Raw genomic sequence first — 19,953 nt, 5'->3', positions numbered from 1 at the left:
CAGTTCCTGTGGACCCCTGGAGTCTTCGCTGCTGTTTAAAAATATGTATATAATTTATTTATTTTCAGTTTACAACATTCACTTCCATAAGATTTTGAATTCCCAATTTTCTCCCTATCTCTTCTCGTTCCCCACCCCAGGACAGCGTGTACCCCATCCACCCCTTTCCCCAATTTCTTCTCCCTTCTGTTCCCCCCCCCCAATCTCTTTCCCTTCTATTTTCTTGTAGGGCAAGATAGATTTCTGTGTCTCATTGCATGTACATCTTATTTCCCAGTTGCATGTAAAAACAATTTTTAATATTCATTTTTAAAGCTTTGAGTTTCACAGTCTCTCCCTTACTCTCTCTCCACCCACCCTCATTGAGAAAACAAGCAGTTTGATGTAGGTCATACATGTGTAGCCATGAAGAAAGCTTTCATAGCAGTCATGTTGTGAAAGACTAACCGCATGGCCCTCTATCCTGTCTTGCCCTCCATTTATTCACTCTCTTGATCTGTTCCCCACAATAGTGTTTGCTTCTGATCACCCCTTCCCCCAATCTGCTGTCCCTATTATCCTCCCTCTCCTATCCCCTTCCCCCCCCCCCCCCACTTCCTGCAGGCTAAGATAGATTTCCATACCCAATTGAGGGTGTTATTCCCTCCTTAGGCCAAATCCTATGAGAGTAAGGCTCACTTAATTCCCTTTCATCTCCCCCCTCCTTCCCTTCTACCTCTTCCTTTCTGTCTCTACCAGTACATTCCTCTCAACAGTTAACTTTATTTTTTAGGTACTCCCTTCATAATGAGCTCACCCTGTGCCCTCTGTGTCTCTCTCTGCGCACACACCTACACATTCCCTCTGACTACCCTAACACTGAGAAAGGTCTTATGACTTACAAATAGCATCTTTCCATGCTTTAATGAGTGCCTTGTAGCTTCTCTTTCCTGTTTACTTTTTCATGTTTCTCTTGATTCTTGTATTTGAACATCAGGTTTTCTATTTAGTTCTGGTCTTTTCAACAAGAATGCTTGAAAGTCCTCAATTTCATTGAAATTCTGTTTTTGTCCCGGAAATATTATACTCAGTTTTGCTGGGTAGGTGATTCTTGGTTTTAATACTACTTCTTTGACCTCTGGAACATTATATTCCAGGCCCTTCATTCCCTTATTGTAAAAGCTGTTAAATCCTGAGTTACCCTGATTTTATTTCCACAATAATTGAATTCTTTCTTTCTGGCTGCTTGTAGTATTTTCTCTTTGCCCTGGGAACTCTGGAATTTGGCTATACAATATTCCTAAAGTTTTCCTTTTAGGATCTCTTTCAGGAGATGATCAGTGGATTATTTCCATTTCTATTTTACCCTCTGGTTCTAGAATATCAGAACAGTTCTCCTTGATAATTTCTTGTAAAATAATGTGTAGACTCTTTTTTAATCATGGTTCTCAGGTAGACCAATGGTTTTTAAATTATCTCTCCTGGATCTATTTTCCAGGTCAGTGGTTTTTCCAGTGAGATATTTCACATTGTCTTCTATTTTTTCTTCTTCTTTTTTTTTTAATAATTTTTTGATTTCTCATAAAGTCATTACCTTCCATTTGCTTCATTCCATTTCTTAAGGTCTTATTTTCTTCAGGGAGCTTTTGGACCTCCTTTTCCATTTGGTCAATTCTGCTTTTTAAGGCCTTCTCATTGGTTTTTTGGAACTTTTTTACCATTTGGTTTAGTTTATTTTTAAAGGTGTTATTTTCTTCAGCATTTTTTGGGTCCCTTTTAGCAAGTTGTTGACTCATTTTTCATGAATTTTCTTGCATTACTCTCATTTCTCTTCCCAATTTTCCCTCTATTTCTCTTACATGATTTAAAAAATCCTTTTTGACCTCTTTCATGGCCTGAGACCATTTCATTTTGTTTTGGAGGCTTTGGATGTAGGAGCCTTGACCTTGCTATCTTCCTCTAGTTGTATGTTTTGATCTTCCTCTACTTGTACACTTTGTTCTTCCTCATCCAGAAAGATGGAAGGAAATACCTTTTCAAAAAGAAAGTAACCTTCTGGAGTTTTATTTTTCCTCCCTTTTTGTATGTTTTCCCAGCCAATTACTTGACTTTTGAGCTCTTTGTTAAGTGGAGGGTATACTACCCCAAGTTTCAGAAGTTTTGTGCAGCTGTTTTCAGAGATAATCTCTAGTGACCTGTAAGTTCTCAGTTCCTCCAAAGTGTTATAATCAAGGGAGAGGTGCTTACCCCTCTTCTGGCCTGAGCTCTTGTCTGTAAGCTCCTACAAACACTCCTTTCTGCCCTGAAACTTCAAGTAAGATTCCTTCTCCACAGCCACCACCAGTTCCACCACATCAACACTCCTCCTTACCCTAGGACCCCCACTCAGGACTGTGACCCAGATCAGCTACTCAATTCCCCCACTTGTCTGTAGACTGTGAGCAGGAGCTGCTGCCCTGGGGCTGGGGCCAGAGCCAGACCCAGACCAATGCTCCCCTCTCACCCAGATGAGGGAGATTTCTCAGTGATCTTTGAAGCTGTCTTTGGCAGTTGTGGATTGAGGAGTTTGGAAACCACAGCAACTGCCAGTGATTCCAGGCCCTTGAGGCCTGGGTCTGTGCCAGCACGGTATGGGCCGTGCTCTGTTCTAAGCCTGGTGCAAAGACCCTTCCTTTGGCCTTCCAGATTGTCTTGGACTGAAAATCTGTTTCACTTCGTGGCTTCTGCTGCTCTAGAGTTTGTTTAGAGAAATTTTTTACAGATATTTTGAGGGGTTTGGAAGGAGAGCTCAAGGAGATCCCTACTTCTACTCTCCCTCGGCTACTTTTTGAATCCAGCAGTTTAACTCGCATTATTGTCTGGTTTACATTTCTCCATAGATGCCACAAGAATAATGAGACATTTTATGGAATTCTTTTGAGATTTGAGTAAACTTAATGTACAACATCTCAAAAAGGGAAATAAGATTCGTTTGACATAACTTGTTCTTTATGAACCTTGCTTGCTTTCCAAGTTTTTTAACTATCTCTTTAATGATGTGTTCTATAATTTTTCCTGTCAGTCAAAGTCAAGCTCACTGGTCTGCATTTTATTGACTATTCTCTTAACGGTTTTTGACTAGCCTTGCACTGCCTCTTGCCTTCTTCACCATATTTCAGATATCTTCTTTATGTTTGTGTGCTCGTCTTCTGCCAAACCCTAAGAGAAATAGCAAGTTTCACCCCTTTTATCTTTCTTTCCTCACTACTTTGTTGTTTACTCTTAACTTTTGCTCTTAAAAAACTCTTGGAGTAGAACCAGTCCATCCTTAGAGCTCATGTGTTTCATATTTAATTCTAATTCTCTTTATACCCTTTAATTACATTAAGCTTTCCAAGGGAAAATCGTTTCTTTCCCCCTTGTTACAGTATAGCCCTTTCCAGTGAGCCAGACATATTTACCTTTCTAGGTTACTCTTGACTGATGTTTGCATTTAAGTTCCTTTTTAGTTTCTATTCCATCAAAGGTATGTTCTCTCCTCTTAAAAGATTAAACTTTGCAGAATGGGTTATTTGTCATAAGCCTATGTCTTTTGCTTTTTAGACTGTTATATCCTAAGATCTCTCATTTTTAGAAGAAGCTGTGTGACCTGACTGGTTCCTTTGTATTATAGCTGCTTCTTTCTGGATGCTTGCAGTATATATATATATTTTTTAATGTGGGAACTCTGGGTTTTAGTTACATAACTCCTGGAGCTTTTGGCTTTGTGGTTTCTTTCAGAAGGTAATTGATGACTTCGATCCTTGTCCTCTGGTTTTTATAGGTCTGGGCCCTTGACATTTATGCTCTCTTGAAATAAAGTGTCCCACCTTTTCTTTAATCATTATTTTCTCCAATTATTTCTAAATTTTCTCTTAAGTTTGTTTTCCACATCAGTTATTTCTGAAGTTATGTATTTACATTTTCTTCTCTTTTTTCAGTCTTGATTTTTGTGATAATATTTCCTGTTTTCCCAGGAAGTAATTAATTTTTGACGAGATCTATTCTAGTTTTCTGAGAGTCTCCGTTTCTTGGATCAACTTTACTACTTTCTCTTTGAGGGTATTTATTCTTCTAGTTCTTTTCTACAGAACTTTATTTTGTCTCTTGCTTTATTTCTTTTGGATATTCATGTAGACCTTGTGGAAAATGCATTGTTTTTCCTTAAGTCACTCCTCATAGCTATTCTCTCCTTTGTGTAGATTTCTAAACTTGCATTTTTGGGAGGATTCATGTCTTCTTGGGTTTTACTTAATGTCACTATATTTAATTCCTGAATTGGGGCTTTGTGTCAAATCTAGGTTGTGCTCTCTGTTGTCCTTTTGGGTGGAATGGTTGGTCTCCTTTAAGACTCATCTACTTGAAGCACAAGAAACTTTGGAAAGCTTCTTGATCCTCCTACTTCTTAATTTGAGGAGAAGGAAAACATCATTATTTTTGCTTATTTGTCTGTTATATTTCCCCATTAGAACATAAGATCATTGAGGCCAGGGGCTTTTTTTTTTTTTTAATATGTTTTGTTTTATTTTATTCTATTAGGGCCTAATGTAGGTGTGTAATAAATTCTTGTTGGATTGAGTAGTTGCTTGCGTACCTGACTATTCTTTATTAGTAGTTTTCCTTTTTTTTGGTTCCAAATGATCACTTAGGTACACTTACAGAATTAGTTCCTTTGCCTCTTTAGAGATCCATGACTAATACCTGTGTGCATGACCTGTACTTGCCTGGTGTCTGCTACCTCTCACTGCTGTATTCCCCTATCAGATATTGCCCCAAAATGGTAGTAACTTGTCTCAGAAGGAAAAGAGTGCAAATCAGTGTTTAGATGACAGGTGTACACAAAAATGGCTTATTTTACATAAGAAACTGAGCCCAAATTGTTTCCTTAGAAGCAAATTATATGTTCGAGTAGAGACATTATTTACATGCCTTTGGGAGACATGGCAAGTACGTTCAGTTCATATTAATTTGCACCTCTTAAAAGATTGAGGAATTTGCAGTTACCATATGCTCATAGTGAAGCATTGCGGTGTGATAGAACAAAGGAAGACTTACATCTAAACTTGACCTCTGTCCTCATTTTGCTGCTTGGTGATGGACAGGTTGTTTACCCACTTTGAGTATTGCTTTCTTGCCAGCGTGATGGGAATAATAATATTGGTATGCATGCTTTACAAAATAATTGTCAGAGGGGCAGCTGGGTGGCACGTTGGATAGAACACTGGCTCTGGAGTCAGGAGGACCTGAGTTCAGATTTGGTTTCAGACATTTACTAGTTGTGTGACCCTGTGCAAGCCACTACTAATTGACCCTCCCCCCAATAAAAACACACTAGTTGTCAGAATAAAATGAAATAATAGGGAAAGTATTTCATACTGTCTAGAGTCTTTTAAAAAAAATGTTGTTCATACATATAAAAATGCTAACCCATGCATTTAAATAAAAGTAGTCCTGGTTGCTAGAAGTAAGAGCTTAAGTGACTTGGATATGCTGAAGAGAGCTTAATTATGTGTCTTCCTCACTTCAGGGTAAGCCTTTTCTCTGCCTTGCCTCTGATAGTGAATGGCACCCCTCCCCCCCACCATTTTTTTTCTTTTTTACTTACACTGTCCTTTTGGTACCTGATGGTGACTACCTTTACTGCATTGAGTTTTTACTGCCAACGTAGTTGACACAGAGTACATTTAGCTAAGATGGTCGTGCATTCGTTTATTTCAATAGATAACTGTTGAGCATTCACTTAGTCTGACAGGAAGAATAAAGTTTGTTCCCTGTCCTTGGGGAGCCCTTAAAAATACATCAAGGACGGTGACTCGAGGGGCTGTGGAACCACAGAGGGATGTCGCTGTCCTGTCTGCGTAGCACTTGTTGATTCTCAAGATGACTTGTACATGTATTCTTACTCTTGGCCTCCAAAAACACTGTGGCACAGAAGATTAAGTAACTAAGGAATGAAGGGGGTGATGACCTTCCCATTGAAGGCACACGGTGTAGTTGTTGAAACTGAGAGCAGACCCTGGCTCTTTTCATGTTCTCCATGTAGGAGAGAGAGATCGCCTCTAGCCAGAATGATTCATGGGATTGTGGGCTTAGATTTGGGAGGGGCTTTAGGGATCCTTATTCTCCTCTCTTTATAGAGATTCTTTAGTTCAGTCCATCCATTTTTAGAGAGGAGCAGACTGAGGCCTTGGAGATGAGGTGAATTTTCCCAAGTCACACAGTACACAGTAGGTAGAAGAGCTGGAATTGGAACTCAGGCCCTGGAATAGTGGTGGGTTTTGAAGGTTAGTGTGTATTGGTAGTAAATATGGAAATGGATCTCAGTGGAAAAAAGCAGAAATAGAAAGAGGTGGCGAGTAAAGTTTTGCTGATTCCTTTCGGACTCATAACTCAGGTTAATAGGAAGAATGGGTTTTAAGGAGAAGTGATATTCTTAGTAGAGAGCCAGGTTTTAATGAAGCTGAATAGATGAAAGGAATTCTGGGAAAAAAGTGAAAATAGGGGGAGTTTGCTTACCATAGAACAAAATTCTCACATTGCAAAAGGGGTCAGGTGATAGTGCTGAACTGCTTGCTTGGCACAGGAGAGTTTTGGGGAAGGGGTTTTTCTAGGGGGGATAGTATGAAGCTACATTAGTAGCTCCATTAGTACCTAATCCCAGACGTATGACTTACATATAGAATTATATTTTATCCTCAGGAAGCCTAGTACTTTTATTGAAGCAGAGTTTGGAACCTAGACAGGGAAAAAGAATTTGTACTTATTCCTTGTTATATTACATCAGAAGTATATGATTCCCTTGTAGGCTATTCCACATAGACTTAGGGGTAGGAATGAGAACAAGTTTTTTTATTTGGATTTGCTTAAGGCTTCCTTCTCAATCCTTTGGCCAGGCCTTATGTGAGATCAGTAATCCAGAATAGCAGTATAATCTCTGGTATAGGAATTGAAGAGGTTATCAAAATGCATTAAGGATAGAATTTCTGTCACAAAGCAGTTTGCTACTCTATCAGCACAATATAATTAGTAGAGTTAACGGCAGACATGTCATTATTAGCCTTGATGATGAAGATAAATGCAGAAGTAAGAGAGTCCTTTCTTTCTAGAAACATACAGTCTTAACAGTGACGACAATGCCATTAAATAGCACACATGCCTGCCATAGCGGGTGACTTCTAAGTGATGGGTGAGCCACAGTTCTGAAGCTAAATTTGGCCTTGGTTGTTAACCATGTATTTTATATTTCTGTTTGGGAACTGTTTGGAAAATTAACATGTAACTACTAGTTGTAAAAACACAAGAATGCTGGAAAATAAGCCACTGTGCAATATTTCCATCATGAAGTTAAATTATTTTATCAAAATGTTATCCTATTGAAATTATGTGACAGTTCAGAGCAATTAATAGTTTGTGTGTGAACTGTGCTTTCCTTGATAGTTCAACTGGTTCTGAGAATTAATTAAAAATGATTCAGTTTTGCTGCTGATGTGGTTTTCAAAAACTGTCTCCATTAAAGTGATCATGTTGTTATATTTCACAGTTCTAAACTAGCAGGGCCTTTTGTGAATTATTTTCCTGTATGTTTTTTAAAAAGATATTGACAAGAAGATTACGATTTCGTTTGGAGCGTGCGTCTGGGGAAACATCTTTAATAGATCGAACTGGAAGAATGTTGAAAATGGAACCCCTAGCAACAGTTGAATCTTTAGAGCAGTATCTCTTGAAAATGGTAAGCTTTTTTTTTTCTGTCCAGTTCAGGATAGTGGAATTATTTGGGTTGAAATGGTCTGTGTTCCTTGTTTTCAGGTAGCGAAGCAGTGGTATGATTTTGACCGGTCATCTTTTGTTTTTGTTCGGAAACTACGAGAAGGGCAAAATTTTGTGTTCCGGCACCAGCATGATTTTGATGAGAATGGAATCATTTACTGGATTGGGACAAATGCTAAGTAAGTGAACTTTTTTTTTGATGTATGCTAATAGTAACCTTCCTTTGAAAGATCCATGATTTCATAGTTGTGTGTACTTACTTCTACCAATATCGATGCGTATCACAAGTACTCAGTACCTTTACAACTTCTAGGTGCTGTGTCCTAGGGAAAACTGTAGGACTGTTCTTTTGCTATTCAAATATCTTAATCTAAGACCCAGTCTATCCATGTGCTTTTCTCTCCTGTTGTGACAAGCCTATTTGCTATTAGGATCACAAAGCTCTTATCTATCTTTAGTATGTGAATTGGCATGTAAGTAGTCATTGGCAGCAAGCTAAAAGTAATTAGTATTTGCTTATCATTCAGCAAGTGTTTGTTAAGCACTTACCTGCTAGGCACTGTGCCAGGTGCAGAATACGTGGGTACAAAGAATGAAGCAATTCCACTTGCAAGGAGTGTTTTTTTTCTTATTGTGGGAGACAAATATATATATGTGAATTTATATAGTACAGATATAAGGTGAATAAATATAACTATATTCAAAGTAGTTAAAGACAAGGTAGTTTTGGAGGAAGGGCATTTGGGAAGGAATATCAGGAAAAGCATCGTGAAGAATTTGGTGCTGTGTCTGATAGGAAGAGAAGGATGCTGAGAGCGAGTTATGCATCATATATGCTCATTCAGAACTCTGGAGTGACTTCTATTGACTTGAATATTTTGGGGTGTTATTTTAGGGTTTTACTGGAGTAGAGTTTGGCGCTCTGGGTCTTCAGCCTGGGTTGTCAGCCATCTTGGCCGGAGTTCTCATTTTTCACATGTATGTTTTTGGCTCTGTCATTTTTCAGTTGTTTCCAGTTCTTTGTGATCCCATTTGGGGTTTTCTTGGCAAAGATACTTTGGTAGTTTGTCATTTCCTTCTACAGCCCATTTTACAAATGAGGAAACTGAGGCAGACAGGGTTGATTTGCTCAGAGTAACAGAACTGGCAAGTGCCCAAAGCCGTATTTGAACTCAGGAAGATGAGTCTTCTTGACTCCAGACCCAGCACTCAATGCACAGCATCATCTAACTGCAGAAATAAAATTTTATTGTATCTTATGATAAAAATTTATTGTATTTAAAATGTAAAAACCTCTCTTTATTTCAAGCTTTGCCAACCCCTGAGCTAGGCAGGAGTGATGAGGGACTGAAGTAAGCTTTGCGAGTAGAGAGAATAACTTGGATTGAAAGATGTTGTGGGGGTAGATAGAGCAATACTTGGCAACTGATTATTTGTGCGGGATGAAGGAGAGTGAGTAGTTGAGCGTAATGCCAAGGTTACATACTTGAGGGAAAGTGGTGCCTTACAGAAATGAAGAAATTTGGAAGGGGGAAGGTTTGTGGAGGAAGATAATTAGTTCTGTTTGAGTTGTGTTCAATGTAAGATGTTGTCTGAAACGTACAGTGTGAAATGTCCAAATGACATTTAATTCTAGGGGTGGATATATTGCACCCCCAGGTTTAGTCATCTCTAAAGGGATGATAATTAAATCCACTGGATGAGGTCAACAACAGGGTGTAGAGACCTCCTGGTTCATGGCAGCCAGTCTTAATACTGTAAAACATTACTTCTGAAAGAGTTCCTCTTAGTTATATGGACAAAGAACCTTCGTTTTGTCTTTGTATTGTATGTGTTCACACCCTTTATAAGGAATGTTATTTGAGAAATGCATTTGAGGGGAAAATAAACCTGCAGAGAGTTTGGTATGAAATCTAGTTGGCAGATTTTTCCAATATGTCTGTAGATTGAAATTGGAATCATAAAGAGAGAAAATAATTTATTATCTGCTATCACTTGTGTATTACTGAAAACAGCTGCAGTTTTCCAGATGTAATACGGTAAGCGTTCCCCATCTAGCCCATTTCTGAGTGCATTTTACTGTGTACTTGTGACACCTCTCCTGAACATCATAGCCTTCCTACCCTCATTGGCAACTATAATGAGCCACCACATTTATGCCTTATCACTCCTGTACCAGATGGATTATGTAAATTTTAAATGTTTAAAGTTGGAAAGGACTCTTGGGCCTGACCTGACATAAAACAATCTATACCGGATTGGAGGATGGGATAACAGTTTTAGCAGGCACTCAGGGACTTGGCCAATTTAAAATCACATTTGAAGACCCCAGTAAGGGAATTTTCCAGGAGAATGGTGTCTTTACCACAGATGATACCTTTACCAAAAATTCCCTATGCCTCCGGTCTCCTCCCTCACGAATCTATCTGCAGAGCTGCCAAAATAATCTCTTCTTCTTATGACAGGATGACGTCCAGTGAAGCTCTTCCAGTTTAGGGGCTGCCTTGCTTTTGTTCTCCTGGGGCCTGGTGCGGTTTATTGCACATCGCTGAATACATTTTTGCTCAGTTTAACTCCTGTTTGTCTTTCTGGCTATCCTTTTATTCATCTCTCTATGTCCAGAGAGAGGGGATACTTCTCTCCCCTCCTTGCCCCCCTCCCTTTTAAGACCTTATTGATTTTCTGGTCATTGTTGAACAAGGAAAGTTTTCTAGTCAGATTTATCATGGAGTCTTGTGTAATTAGGATACATGAGGAAAAACAGAGAGTCTGAAAAAGATCTTATGTTGTTGGCCACACTCATTTTTTGTGACCGTGCAGCTATTGCAAATTTTCTGCAGAAAATTTTCATTGAGGAAACTTGAGTTGCGTGCAGAAACCATTCCCCCAAAGTCTCTGTAAGCAGTATATAGGTCAGTAGTGGTTGAAGCCCTTTTTGTTTATTTTTCTGAGATTGGGAGTTGGATGTGTGGCTATAAAAGACCCCATTTGTGAAACCTTGATATCTTCAGGCTCGTTTTTTCCTCAGTGCAAATGTCATTTCTCAAACAAAATAAAAACTGAAGTGAGTTTTATAAAGTGAAGGTTTAGATGAGGTAAGCTTCAAGGTTTACCTTTTATCAGTAGCTTTATATGGTACCAAGATGAGCTGTTGGTGGGAGGAAATAAGGGAAGTTATTGTGACGGAATTACTCAGGTCTGAACAATTGTTTTGTTCATGTATATATGAACACACACATATATTTGGATATATTTAATAATTGATCATCAAAAGGTGATGAAAACATTAAAATTATTTAATAAAGTTGAAAGACACTTGATTGTGAATATTGGTGCCTATAGTGTTTCCATTTTAACTCAAAAGTTTGCCCGTTCCTCATTGTAAACATAAAAAAGAATCTGTATGACCAGCTTGAACATTTTCCTAATATTTTAATTTTATATCTTTAGAACTGCATATGAGTGGGTAAATCCAGCAGCCTATGGACTGGTGGTAGTGACGTCATCAGAAGGAAGAAACCTACCTTATGGCCGCTTAGAAGACATCTTAAGCCGGGATAGTTCAGCGCTTAATTGTCATAGCAATGACGATAAGAACGCTTGGTTTGCCATAGACCTTGGTCTGTGGGTCATTCCGTCAGCGTACACGTTACGCCATGCTCGTGGTTATGGAAGATCTGCACTTAGAAACTGGGTTTTCCAAGTATCCAAAGATGGACAGAACTGGACTACTCTGTATACTCATGTTGATGATTGTAGTCTGAACGAACCAGGGTTAGTTGAGAATTGTCTTTGTTTGAGGATTTGTTTCTTTGTCATGTGGTATTGTAGTATTATTTTTCCATATAATTTTTTAGGAAAATATATTTTATAAAAGCAGTTTAGAATTTGGAATTTATTAACATATAACGTAACATATAATCTCAACTTGCATATTAGAAAATTGGATGCTAAAGACATAGAACCTTCAGAACAATCACAAACTTTCTTTCTAAAGCATCTGTTACATGCCAGGCCCTATTCTAACTGTTGCTTTGAAGTTAGTTTAAATACATTCATATTAAATGTCGTATATTTGCATTCTGCATGTCAAATCTGTTATTTTGGGAGGTCTTACATTTTTTTCTGGGTTGACATTATTGTAAAGAATTTTGCATGTTGGTTTCTTGAGGGAGTTGTCAAATATATTTCTTGACAGTGCCAAGAATTCAGTGCACTGAGCAAGTCTGCCCTTCTAACTGATTTTTCAGTCCTAATTTTGATGAGAGTTTACAGTATATTAATTAAATAGCAACATTTTGAAGTTCATTTTAAAATTTTTGCTCTTCATTTTAAAATATTTTTCTCAACTCTCAAAAAGGTCAACGGCAACATGGCCTCTTGATCCACCGAAGGATGAGAAACAAGGGTGGAGGCATGTGAGAATCAAACAGATGGGAAAGAATGCTAGTGGCCAAACACACTACCTCTCTCTATCTGGATTTGAACTTTATGGCACTGTGAATGGAGTGTGTGAAGATCAGCTGGGTAAATAAATGATACGGAGCAATTCTTTCTAACGTTGGTAATATTTTCAAATGTAAGTTGTTTGTTACAGCGTTGGAATTGTCATTTTATAGGAAAAGCCGCTAAAGAAGCAGAGGCTAATTTAAGAAGGCAGCGACGGCTGGTACGGTCACAGGTTTTGAAATACATGGTTCCTGGAGCCCGGGTAATACGGGGAATTGATTGGAAATGGAGAGATCAGGATGGTAGCCCACAAGGAGAAGGCACTGTCACAGGAGAGCTGCATAATGGTCAGTAGGTACTGCGAATTGGAGAGTTAAGGGGTTTTTAAAAATACCATATTGGTATTTTTTGGCAAAACTTGGAATTGATTTGTACTTTTTCCTCTCCATTTCAATAATATTTTAGAGACTGAATAGGTATATTCCAAATTTTTTTTTCAGGATTATGACAATTAATTCTTATGATTATAATAGCACCCATGGTTTATTTTACAAAGAATTTGAAATAGGTACCACATTAGTGATTGTGAGGAACTTAAAGATCTCCAATTATCTCTGCATACTGGTGATTTTTAAAAATGTGATAACTATGATAGTATAAGTAAAAGTACTTGAAATTTTACCATCACTTTGTCATGCACATAACTTAATAGATATGTTTTTCACCTTTCTTTAGCTTAGCAGTTGTGATATTCTCATGGGTCTCTTATTTTATAATATACTTTAGATTTCTTTCTGACTTCACTGGGATCAGGCATTATTTATTTTTTGGTTCTACAAAGAATTTAAAAAAGTTCCTTTTGCCCCAGAACATGAGTGATCTATGTGGCTGACCTTGCCTTTCTCCTACCATTAGCTTTCTTTGTGAGATCTCCACAAGATCTTCACAAGAGTTAAATTAATGGAGTAAGTTTTCCACTGATTATTTGACCTTAACATTTATTTCCAAAGTTCAATGTTACCTTAAACATATCTCAATATTACATTAGAGTGTTGCTGGTGAAGGTAATCCATTAAGAGACTGCTGTTTTTAAGCATGAGCAGCTCTTGGTGGTGGTTTTTAGTTTGATATATCCAATAATACTTATCAGAACTATCAGGAGTTGAAATGATGAATACATGTTTTCAGTAGAAACTTGCCAAATAATAATAGGAAGTGAATCTTCCATTTTTTTCTTGCTTGCGTACGTTAAAACAGGAATCAACTAATTATGCGTGTAAACTGATCATTGTAAAAAGCCAAAATATGAACTTGGTGTTTTGACAGACGTCCTCTATGAATAAGAGCACTTAATCTCCTAGTTATTTTTTTAATTAATTTTAATTAATTTGTTTTCCGTTCACAATCACTTCTATATATCTTAGATTCCCCCCCACCCCTGAGATGGCATGCAGTCTTGTATAGGTTCTGTACATACATTCTTATTAAATACATTTTCACCTTAGTCGTGTTGCATAGATGAGTTAAAATGAATGGGAGAAACCATAAAACAGAACATAACCCAAGAGAAAATGATCTTCATTCTGTGATCCATTTCCATAGTTCTCTCTCTGGATATGGAAGACATTTTGCCTCAAGAGTCCTTTGGGAATTTTTTAGGTGCTTGCATTGCTGTGGAGGGCTAAGTCTGCCAGAAAAATTCCTCACACACTGTGGTTGTTGCTGTGTACAAAGTTCTCCTGGTTCTGCTCCTTCCACTCAGCATCAGATCATATAAGTCTTTCCAGGCCTCTTTGAAGTCTTCCTGTTCATCATTTCTTATAGCACAATAGTATTTCATTACATTCATATACCACAACTTGTTCAGTCATTCCCCAATTGATTGGCAGCCCCTTGATTTCCAGTTCTTGGCCACCCCAAAGCGTGCTGCTATAAATATTTTTGTACATATGGGAGGGATTCTTTCCCATTTTTATGATCTCTTTGGGATACAGTCCTGAAAGTGGTATTGCTGGGTCAAAGAGTATTCTCCTAGATATTATTTAAATGAATTTTATTGCCAAGGAAAGAGCCAAGATAGATTGATTTATCTTGTTTTTAGCAGTAGTCAAGGTGTACCTTCTGCAGGGGAAAGGGGCTTGATTCTACTGGTTTGAGGCATATAGAGAGTTAGGATTTTGAATCTCTAAGATTATTGATAACAGTTTTGCACAACAGTCTATATTAAAGAGTGTTCGTGTATAAGATAGGTGTTTTTGTAGCTTATAAAATAAATAGCTGTTTATCAAATGGTCACTGGGGAGAGTGGTTGTATTTGTAAGAGTTAATTTTCAATGAAAACTCAATCCTGTCTTACAGTCAAATATGAAAAACTTTTATATTTTGATAGGGTATTTTGGATCATCTAAAGTTGTGTTCCTTTCCATTTTTGTTTGCCTTCAGTGGAACGCTTCTGTATAAGAACACTTGCTCAATCATTGTCTTTTCCCTCAGATTTTCTCTCTCTGAAAGTTTCAGCCCTTGTTCTTTCTTGGGACTCATATCATACCCACATTTCCCCCTTAAATTACTTAATAACGGCACTTAACATTATATATTGAATATTAGCATATTTGCATGTGTAAGTTTTTTTAAATAAGATTGCAATCTTAATTATTTTTTTAAGTAACATTTTAGTTCTTTCAATAAGCAAGCATTTCTTTCCTTTCTCTTGTCCTTCATCTCCTAGAAATAAAAATGAAAAATATAAGCCTTGTAGCAGATAATGCACTGACAAGTGAAACGATTCCCACGTTGACATTATCCAGAAATGCACGTTTCCTAAATCTGTAGCCTCTTGGTCAGGAGGTGGATAGAATGATTTATCATTGTTACTCTGGAATCATGGTTTGTCGTTGAATTGATCAGAGTTATAAAGGGTTCCAGCGTTGGTTGTTTTTATAGCATTGATGTTTTAGTGTAAATTTTTTGCTTGAATCTGCTCACTTCACTCTATCAGTTCATACAAGTCTTCTTAGGTTTTGCTAAAAATGTCCTTCATCATATCTTATAACGCAGTTGCGTTATATGCTTAGACCATAATTTGTTCAGCCATTCTCCAAATGATAGGTACCTGCCGCCCCAGTTTTCAGTTCTTTTGGGCATTAACTTTGATGAAACATACACTAAAGAGAGCTATACAAAAATAGTTCCAATGATTATGACAAATGATATGGTATTGCCTACTCATGGTTAGGTTGAGCAAATAAGGTAAAAATGTTAGTGTTTTTTTTCATAATAACTTGGAGATTTAATAAAATGGTAATAAATATACCAGTGGTTTATTTCAGATAATTAGTTGAGTTTATTATGTGTATATTAGATTAGTAAAATTCACATGGAAAAAATAAGTTGGACAAGAATATAATGAACAGCTATGATAAACCAAACCAATGAAGATAAACTAGCACTGTAAGATCTCAAAATGTTATAGAATAATATGAAAACTGTTAAGTATTGAGGAAAGCACAGATTGATTCATGGAACAGAAGAGAGGATCCAGAAGTCAAATCAAGTATTTGTACAAGACAAGTGTTAGAGAACCACACACTCAGAAACACCAAGGAATGGAATCACAGTTAAAAATTGCTGGATAGTTGTATAGAAGAAAATGAGTTTGGATCCTTGTAAGTCTTAAGGATCTAGCACTGAAACCAAGCTGTTATCTATTCTCCCTGTAGTACTTTTAGTAGGTCAAAAGAAAGTATTCACTTGTTGAATTTAGTGGATGACATAATAAAATCTAATTACAGAAGTAATCTAAATATTTAAAAGTCTATAGAGAAAGAGGAATAGGCATGTCATTTCTTCAGGTTTTTGAAGAAAAAATTCAGTGGAGTTGGATTGAAGTTGTACTTACAATTTATACCAGCAGGAGCTCTTGGTGCATACCCTCTCACCCCTATCTCACTTCCCCTTACCACTCTCACCTTGTTTGTCATTGGACCTCTTGTCCCAGATTTAATGGGAGCTACCACCACTGTCATAGAACTGAGAGAATCATTATTCCTGCTGTCTAGCCTCTCAAACTAGAATTCTGTATTTTCTCCATAGAAACATGAGTATACCTATCAGTGATTTTCTATAGAACTAATAATGTACTATGATTGGTAACTTTGATAAGGTTTTGTTGAATGACCTCAGAATTATTTGTTATGATGTTTCTATGGGGAAATGTGGTTTTAGTTTCAAAAAAATTAACTTAAAACTTTGATATTTTTGATTTGAATTTGAATTTTTGATAATGTAACTAGTTTGTAAGTTTGATCCTGTCTGTATGGGGAGGAACTAAAGCGGGATAGAGTGCATGTATTTCTAAAATTTTCTACATCTCGCATTTCTTCTTCTTTCTGCAAGAGATGTGTTAATTTCAAAGGGCTATTCTGTATGCAGAGCAAATTAAGATGTTAGTCAAATAAAGCAGATTAAATTCAGTCAGGATTTTCTGTGAATATACTCAAATCCATATAATTAACTCCATTGGATAATTGAGTTGCCTACATTTAGCATAGCATCAGGGATGTTCTAGGAGGACCAATAATGTTTAAAGCAACCATGCATTTACATCTTACTACCGCTTATAATGTTCAAACTATTTTAAAGTGGTCTAGAATTTTTAAAATACTTTTCCATAGATAGATCCTGGGCACACGTTTTGTTTTAATATTGATTACATCTTTTGAGTTGGAGACAGATAGAAACATGAAATGGTTGCAAATAATTACACCAACATTAATAGCTAGCATTTATGTCTTCTCATTTGATCCTTACAACAGTCTTGTGTGCAAAGTGCTATTATTATTATTTTCTCCATTATACAGATGAGAAAATGAATGCAAAGACAGGTTAAATGACTTTTCCAGAATGACATAATGTCTGAGGCAGGATTCAAACCTGAGTCTTCCTCATTCCAAGTCTGACACTCTATCCATTGTGCCACCTACCTGCCTGTGATATAGTTTTAAATTTGAAAATGACCATAACTTTTTTACGTTCAAGAAAAGAAAGTATGTAGTACACATTTTCTTCTTAGATTATAAGTCTTAAGATGGTTAAACTATTTTCTTTCTCAAATCAGTTTAAAGTTTAACTCATGACTTTCAATTTAATTGCCTTTATTACATTAAAATAGTTTCTTTTTTCAGGTACATAATAATACAAATTGAAAGATTATAATTCTTTATTGTGATTCATTTTAACATGTCCATGAATAATACAGTATGTAATAATTACAGACCAAATCAATGGCTTTGAAGTTTTCTATGCTTAATCCATTTTATAAAGCGGCTCCACTAAATGGATCTTTGAACTTCAAAATCTGACCAAAATGACAAAAATTGTCATCACTTTAAAAAGTTAATGTTTATTTGTAATATTCCCCCATGGATTGGGAAAAATTTTAAGGCCATCTTCAGTTTTTGCAAAATATTGTCAGTGAACCAACAGTTTTTTTATTTTCCTGATTTTGTGTTTTTCCAGAGGGGGACTGACCACCTGATCGTATAATTTTCTTTAGCATAGTAAAAAAAAAAGGTTTCTTAATTTCCTCTGTGCTTGTATAAGCATTCACTTAGAAAAATGAAACAGAAAGCCTTACTGTGAATAAAATTACCCTTTTTATTTTATTTATGTGGGATCAAAATGAACTATCAACAAATAAAAAAAAAGAGTAGAGTGAAGAATTTACCAATTTTTTTCTGAAATGGAACCAAAAAATTTTGTTACCTGTAAGAGTTTACATTCCTATGGTACTTGATGGTTTTGTAAAATGCTTTTCTCATAGACTCTAAGATCATGTAAGCTCAGGAAGATCACTGATTTGCTTATAGCTACACAGCTAGTTGAACCCAGGTTTCCCTCCAATTCCAGCACCTATTCTTCTGTTCTGCTGTGAATCATATGACCCAAAGAATGCTGGCCTTGTGATGGCATTCGTAACCTTATGGAGACAAATGGTTTAAAGTAATTGAATTTTCAAATCTCCTATTTAATTTTAGTTGGCAGACAAAAGTTGTTTAATGACTTCTAATAACTCAGAGATACAAAGCTGATCCCATATTGTGGAGCTTCTGTCTGACACGCTCCTGTCTGCTTTGTGCTGGGTCTCACAAACTCCTGTCCCTTTCCAGGCTGGATTGATGTCACCTGGGATGCTGGTGGCTCAAACTCTTACCGTATGGGCGCAGAAGGAAAATTTGACCTCAAGCTTGCACCAGGGTACGACCCTGATACAGCGGCATCACCCAAACCTGTTTCATCCACTGTTTCAGGCACAACACAATCATGGAGCAGCTTGGTGAAAAACAACTGTCCAGACAAGACCTCTGCTGCTGCAGGCTCCTCAAGTAGAAAAGGAAGCAGCAGTTCTGTGTGTAGCGTGGCCAGTAGCAGCGACATCAGCTTGGGTTCGACCAAAATGGAGCGGAGATCAGAGAGTGTAATGGAGCAGAGTATAGTTTCAGGAACAGATGTCCATGAACCGATGGTTGTTCTCTCGTCTGCTGAAAGCATGCCTCAAGCTGAAGTAGGGTCGTCCTCCAGTGCGAGCACCAGCACCTTAACGGCGGACACAGGAAGTGAAAATGCTGAAAGGAAGTTAGGCCCTGATAGTTCCGTCCGTACGACTGGAGAGTCTAGTGCCATATCAATGGGGATTGTGAGTGTTAGCTCTCCCGATGTTAGCTCAGTGTCTGAATTGACTAACAAAGAAGCAGCTTCACAAAGACCCCTTAGCTCTTCAGCAAGTAACAGACTCTCAGTAAGTTCTTTGTTGGCTGCTGGGGCCCCTATGAGCTCTAGTGCAAGTGTTCCTAACTTATCCTCTAGAGAAACTTCTAGTTTGGAGTCTTTTGTAAGGAGAGTGGCAAACATAGCACGAACCAATGCTACCAACAACATGAATTTGAGTCGAAGCAGCAGTGATAATAACACTAACACTCTGGGGAGGAATGTGATGAGCACCGCAAGTAAGTGAGCTTTTCCTTATGGAAGACAATGCTTTTCTGAACTCTCTTAAGTGATGTCAAATAGAACCTTTTAATCAGTGACTTACGTTTATTTTATTTTAAAAACTGGAGTTCTGATTGCTTTCTAGTGTTTTTGAGTTGTAAAACAGTTTTCATTTCAAAATAGTAATTGAGCAGACTTCTTTAAATACTGAAGGGCTAAAATTCATTATGTTCTAAACCAGGGGCTTGCTAACTGTAGCCCAAGGGTTGAATACGTTCCTTCTCCTATTTTTATACAGCTGGCTTTATTTAAAAATGTAAAAGCTCCTTTTTAAAAAAAATATAAATACTGATGGCTCCTCCTGTTCTAAACTAAAGAAGCTTCAGTCTTTGCTTCCTAAGGTAAGTGTGATAAGAGAGAACTGGTAGTAGTTGGGCATACTTCATTGAATTAGTGTTATTCTAATACAGGTTTTGCTTAGGTCTTGATGAAGTTAGTTTTCGCTGGGAAAAAGCTTTGATTCCAGTTGAAGTGACAAAATATTCAAAGTAGTTTGTTTTGGAAAACATGATTTGAAAAAGGTGAATTATTTTAGTTCCTATTTGTGATTCAGCCACTTTTAGTTACAGTTGTAGAAAATTACAGTGCTATGAAACAGTTTGGTGTTAGGTCTTGGAGTTACCTTTTAATCTTCACAACCATGATATTTATTGCTAAGCCGGCCTAAAAGTTATTTTCCTGGTTTTGAATTCT

General features: G+C 37.1%; 1 protein-coding gene across 8 annotated transcripts in view; it reads left to right on the top strand.

Annotated features, from left to right (window-relative positions):
- Positions 1–19,953, top strand: part of HECTD1 (HECT domain E3 ubiquitin protein ligase 1) — a 112,097-nt gene that overhangs the window by 68,659 nt on the left and 23,485 nt on the right. For 4 of the 8 annotated variants that reach the window (XM_072622505.1, XM_072622503.1, XM_072622500.1 and 1 more), the window contains exons 20-25: positions 7,592–7,726; positions 7,804–7,943; positions 11,215–11,538; positions 12,125–12,291; positions 12,384–12,560; positions 18,381–19,217. In XM_072622505.1, coding sequence (XP_072478606.1) covers positions 7,592–7,726; positions 7,804–7,943; positions 11,215–11,538; positions 12,125–12,291; positions 12,384–12,560; positions 18,381–19,217 — 1,780 coding nt within the window. The remainder of the gene's footprint in view (positions 1–7,591; positions 7,727–7,803; positions 7,944–11,214; positions 11,539–12,124; positions 12,292–12,383; positions 12,561–18,380; positions 19,218–19,953) is intronic. The other 4 variants (XM_072622506.1, XM_072622504.1, XM_072622508.1 and 1 more) reach the window with 2 other exon arrangements.

This window comes from Notamacropus eugenii, chromosome 7 (assembly GCF_028372415.1).
Source record: "Notamacropus eugenii isolate mMacEug1 chromosome 7, mMacEug1.pri_v2, whole genome shotgun sequence".
NCBI lineage: Eukaryota > Metazoa > Chordata > Mammalia > Diprotodontia > Macropodidae > Notamacropus > Notamacropus eugenii.
Note: the sequence above shows the minus strand (reverse complement) of the source record. Positions and strands in the feature narration are given on the sequence as shown.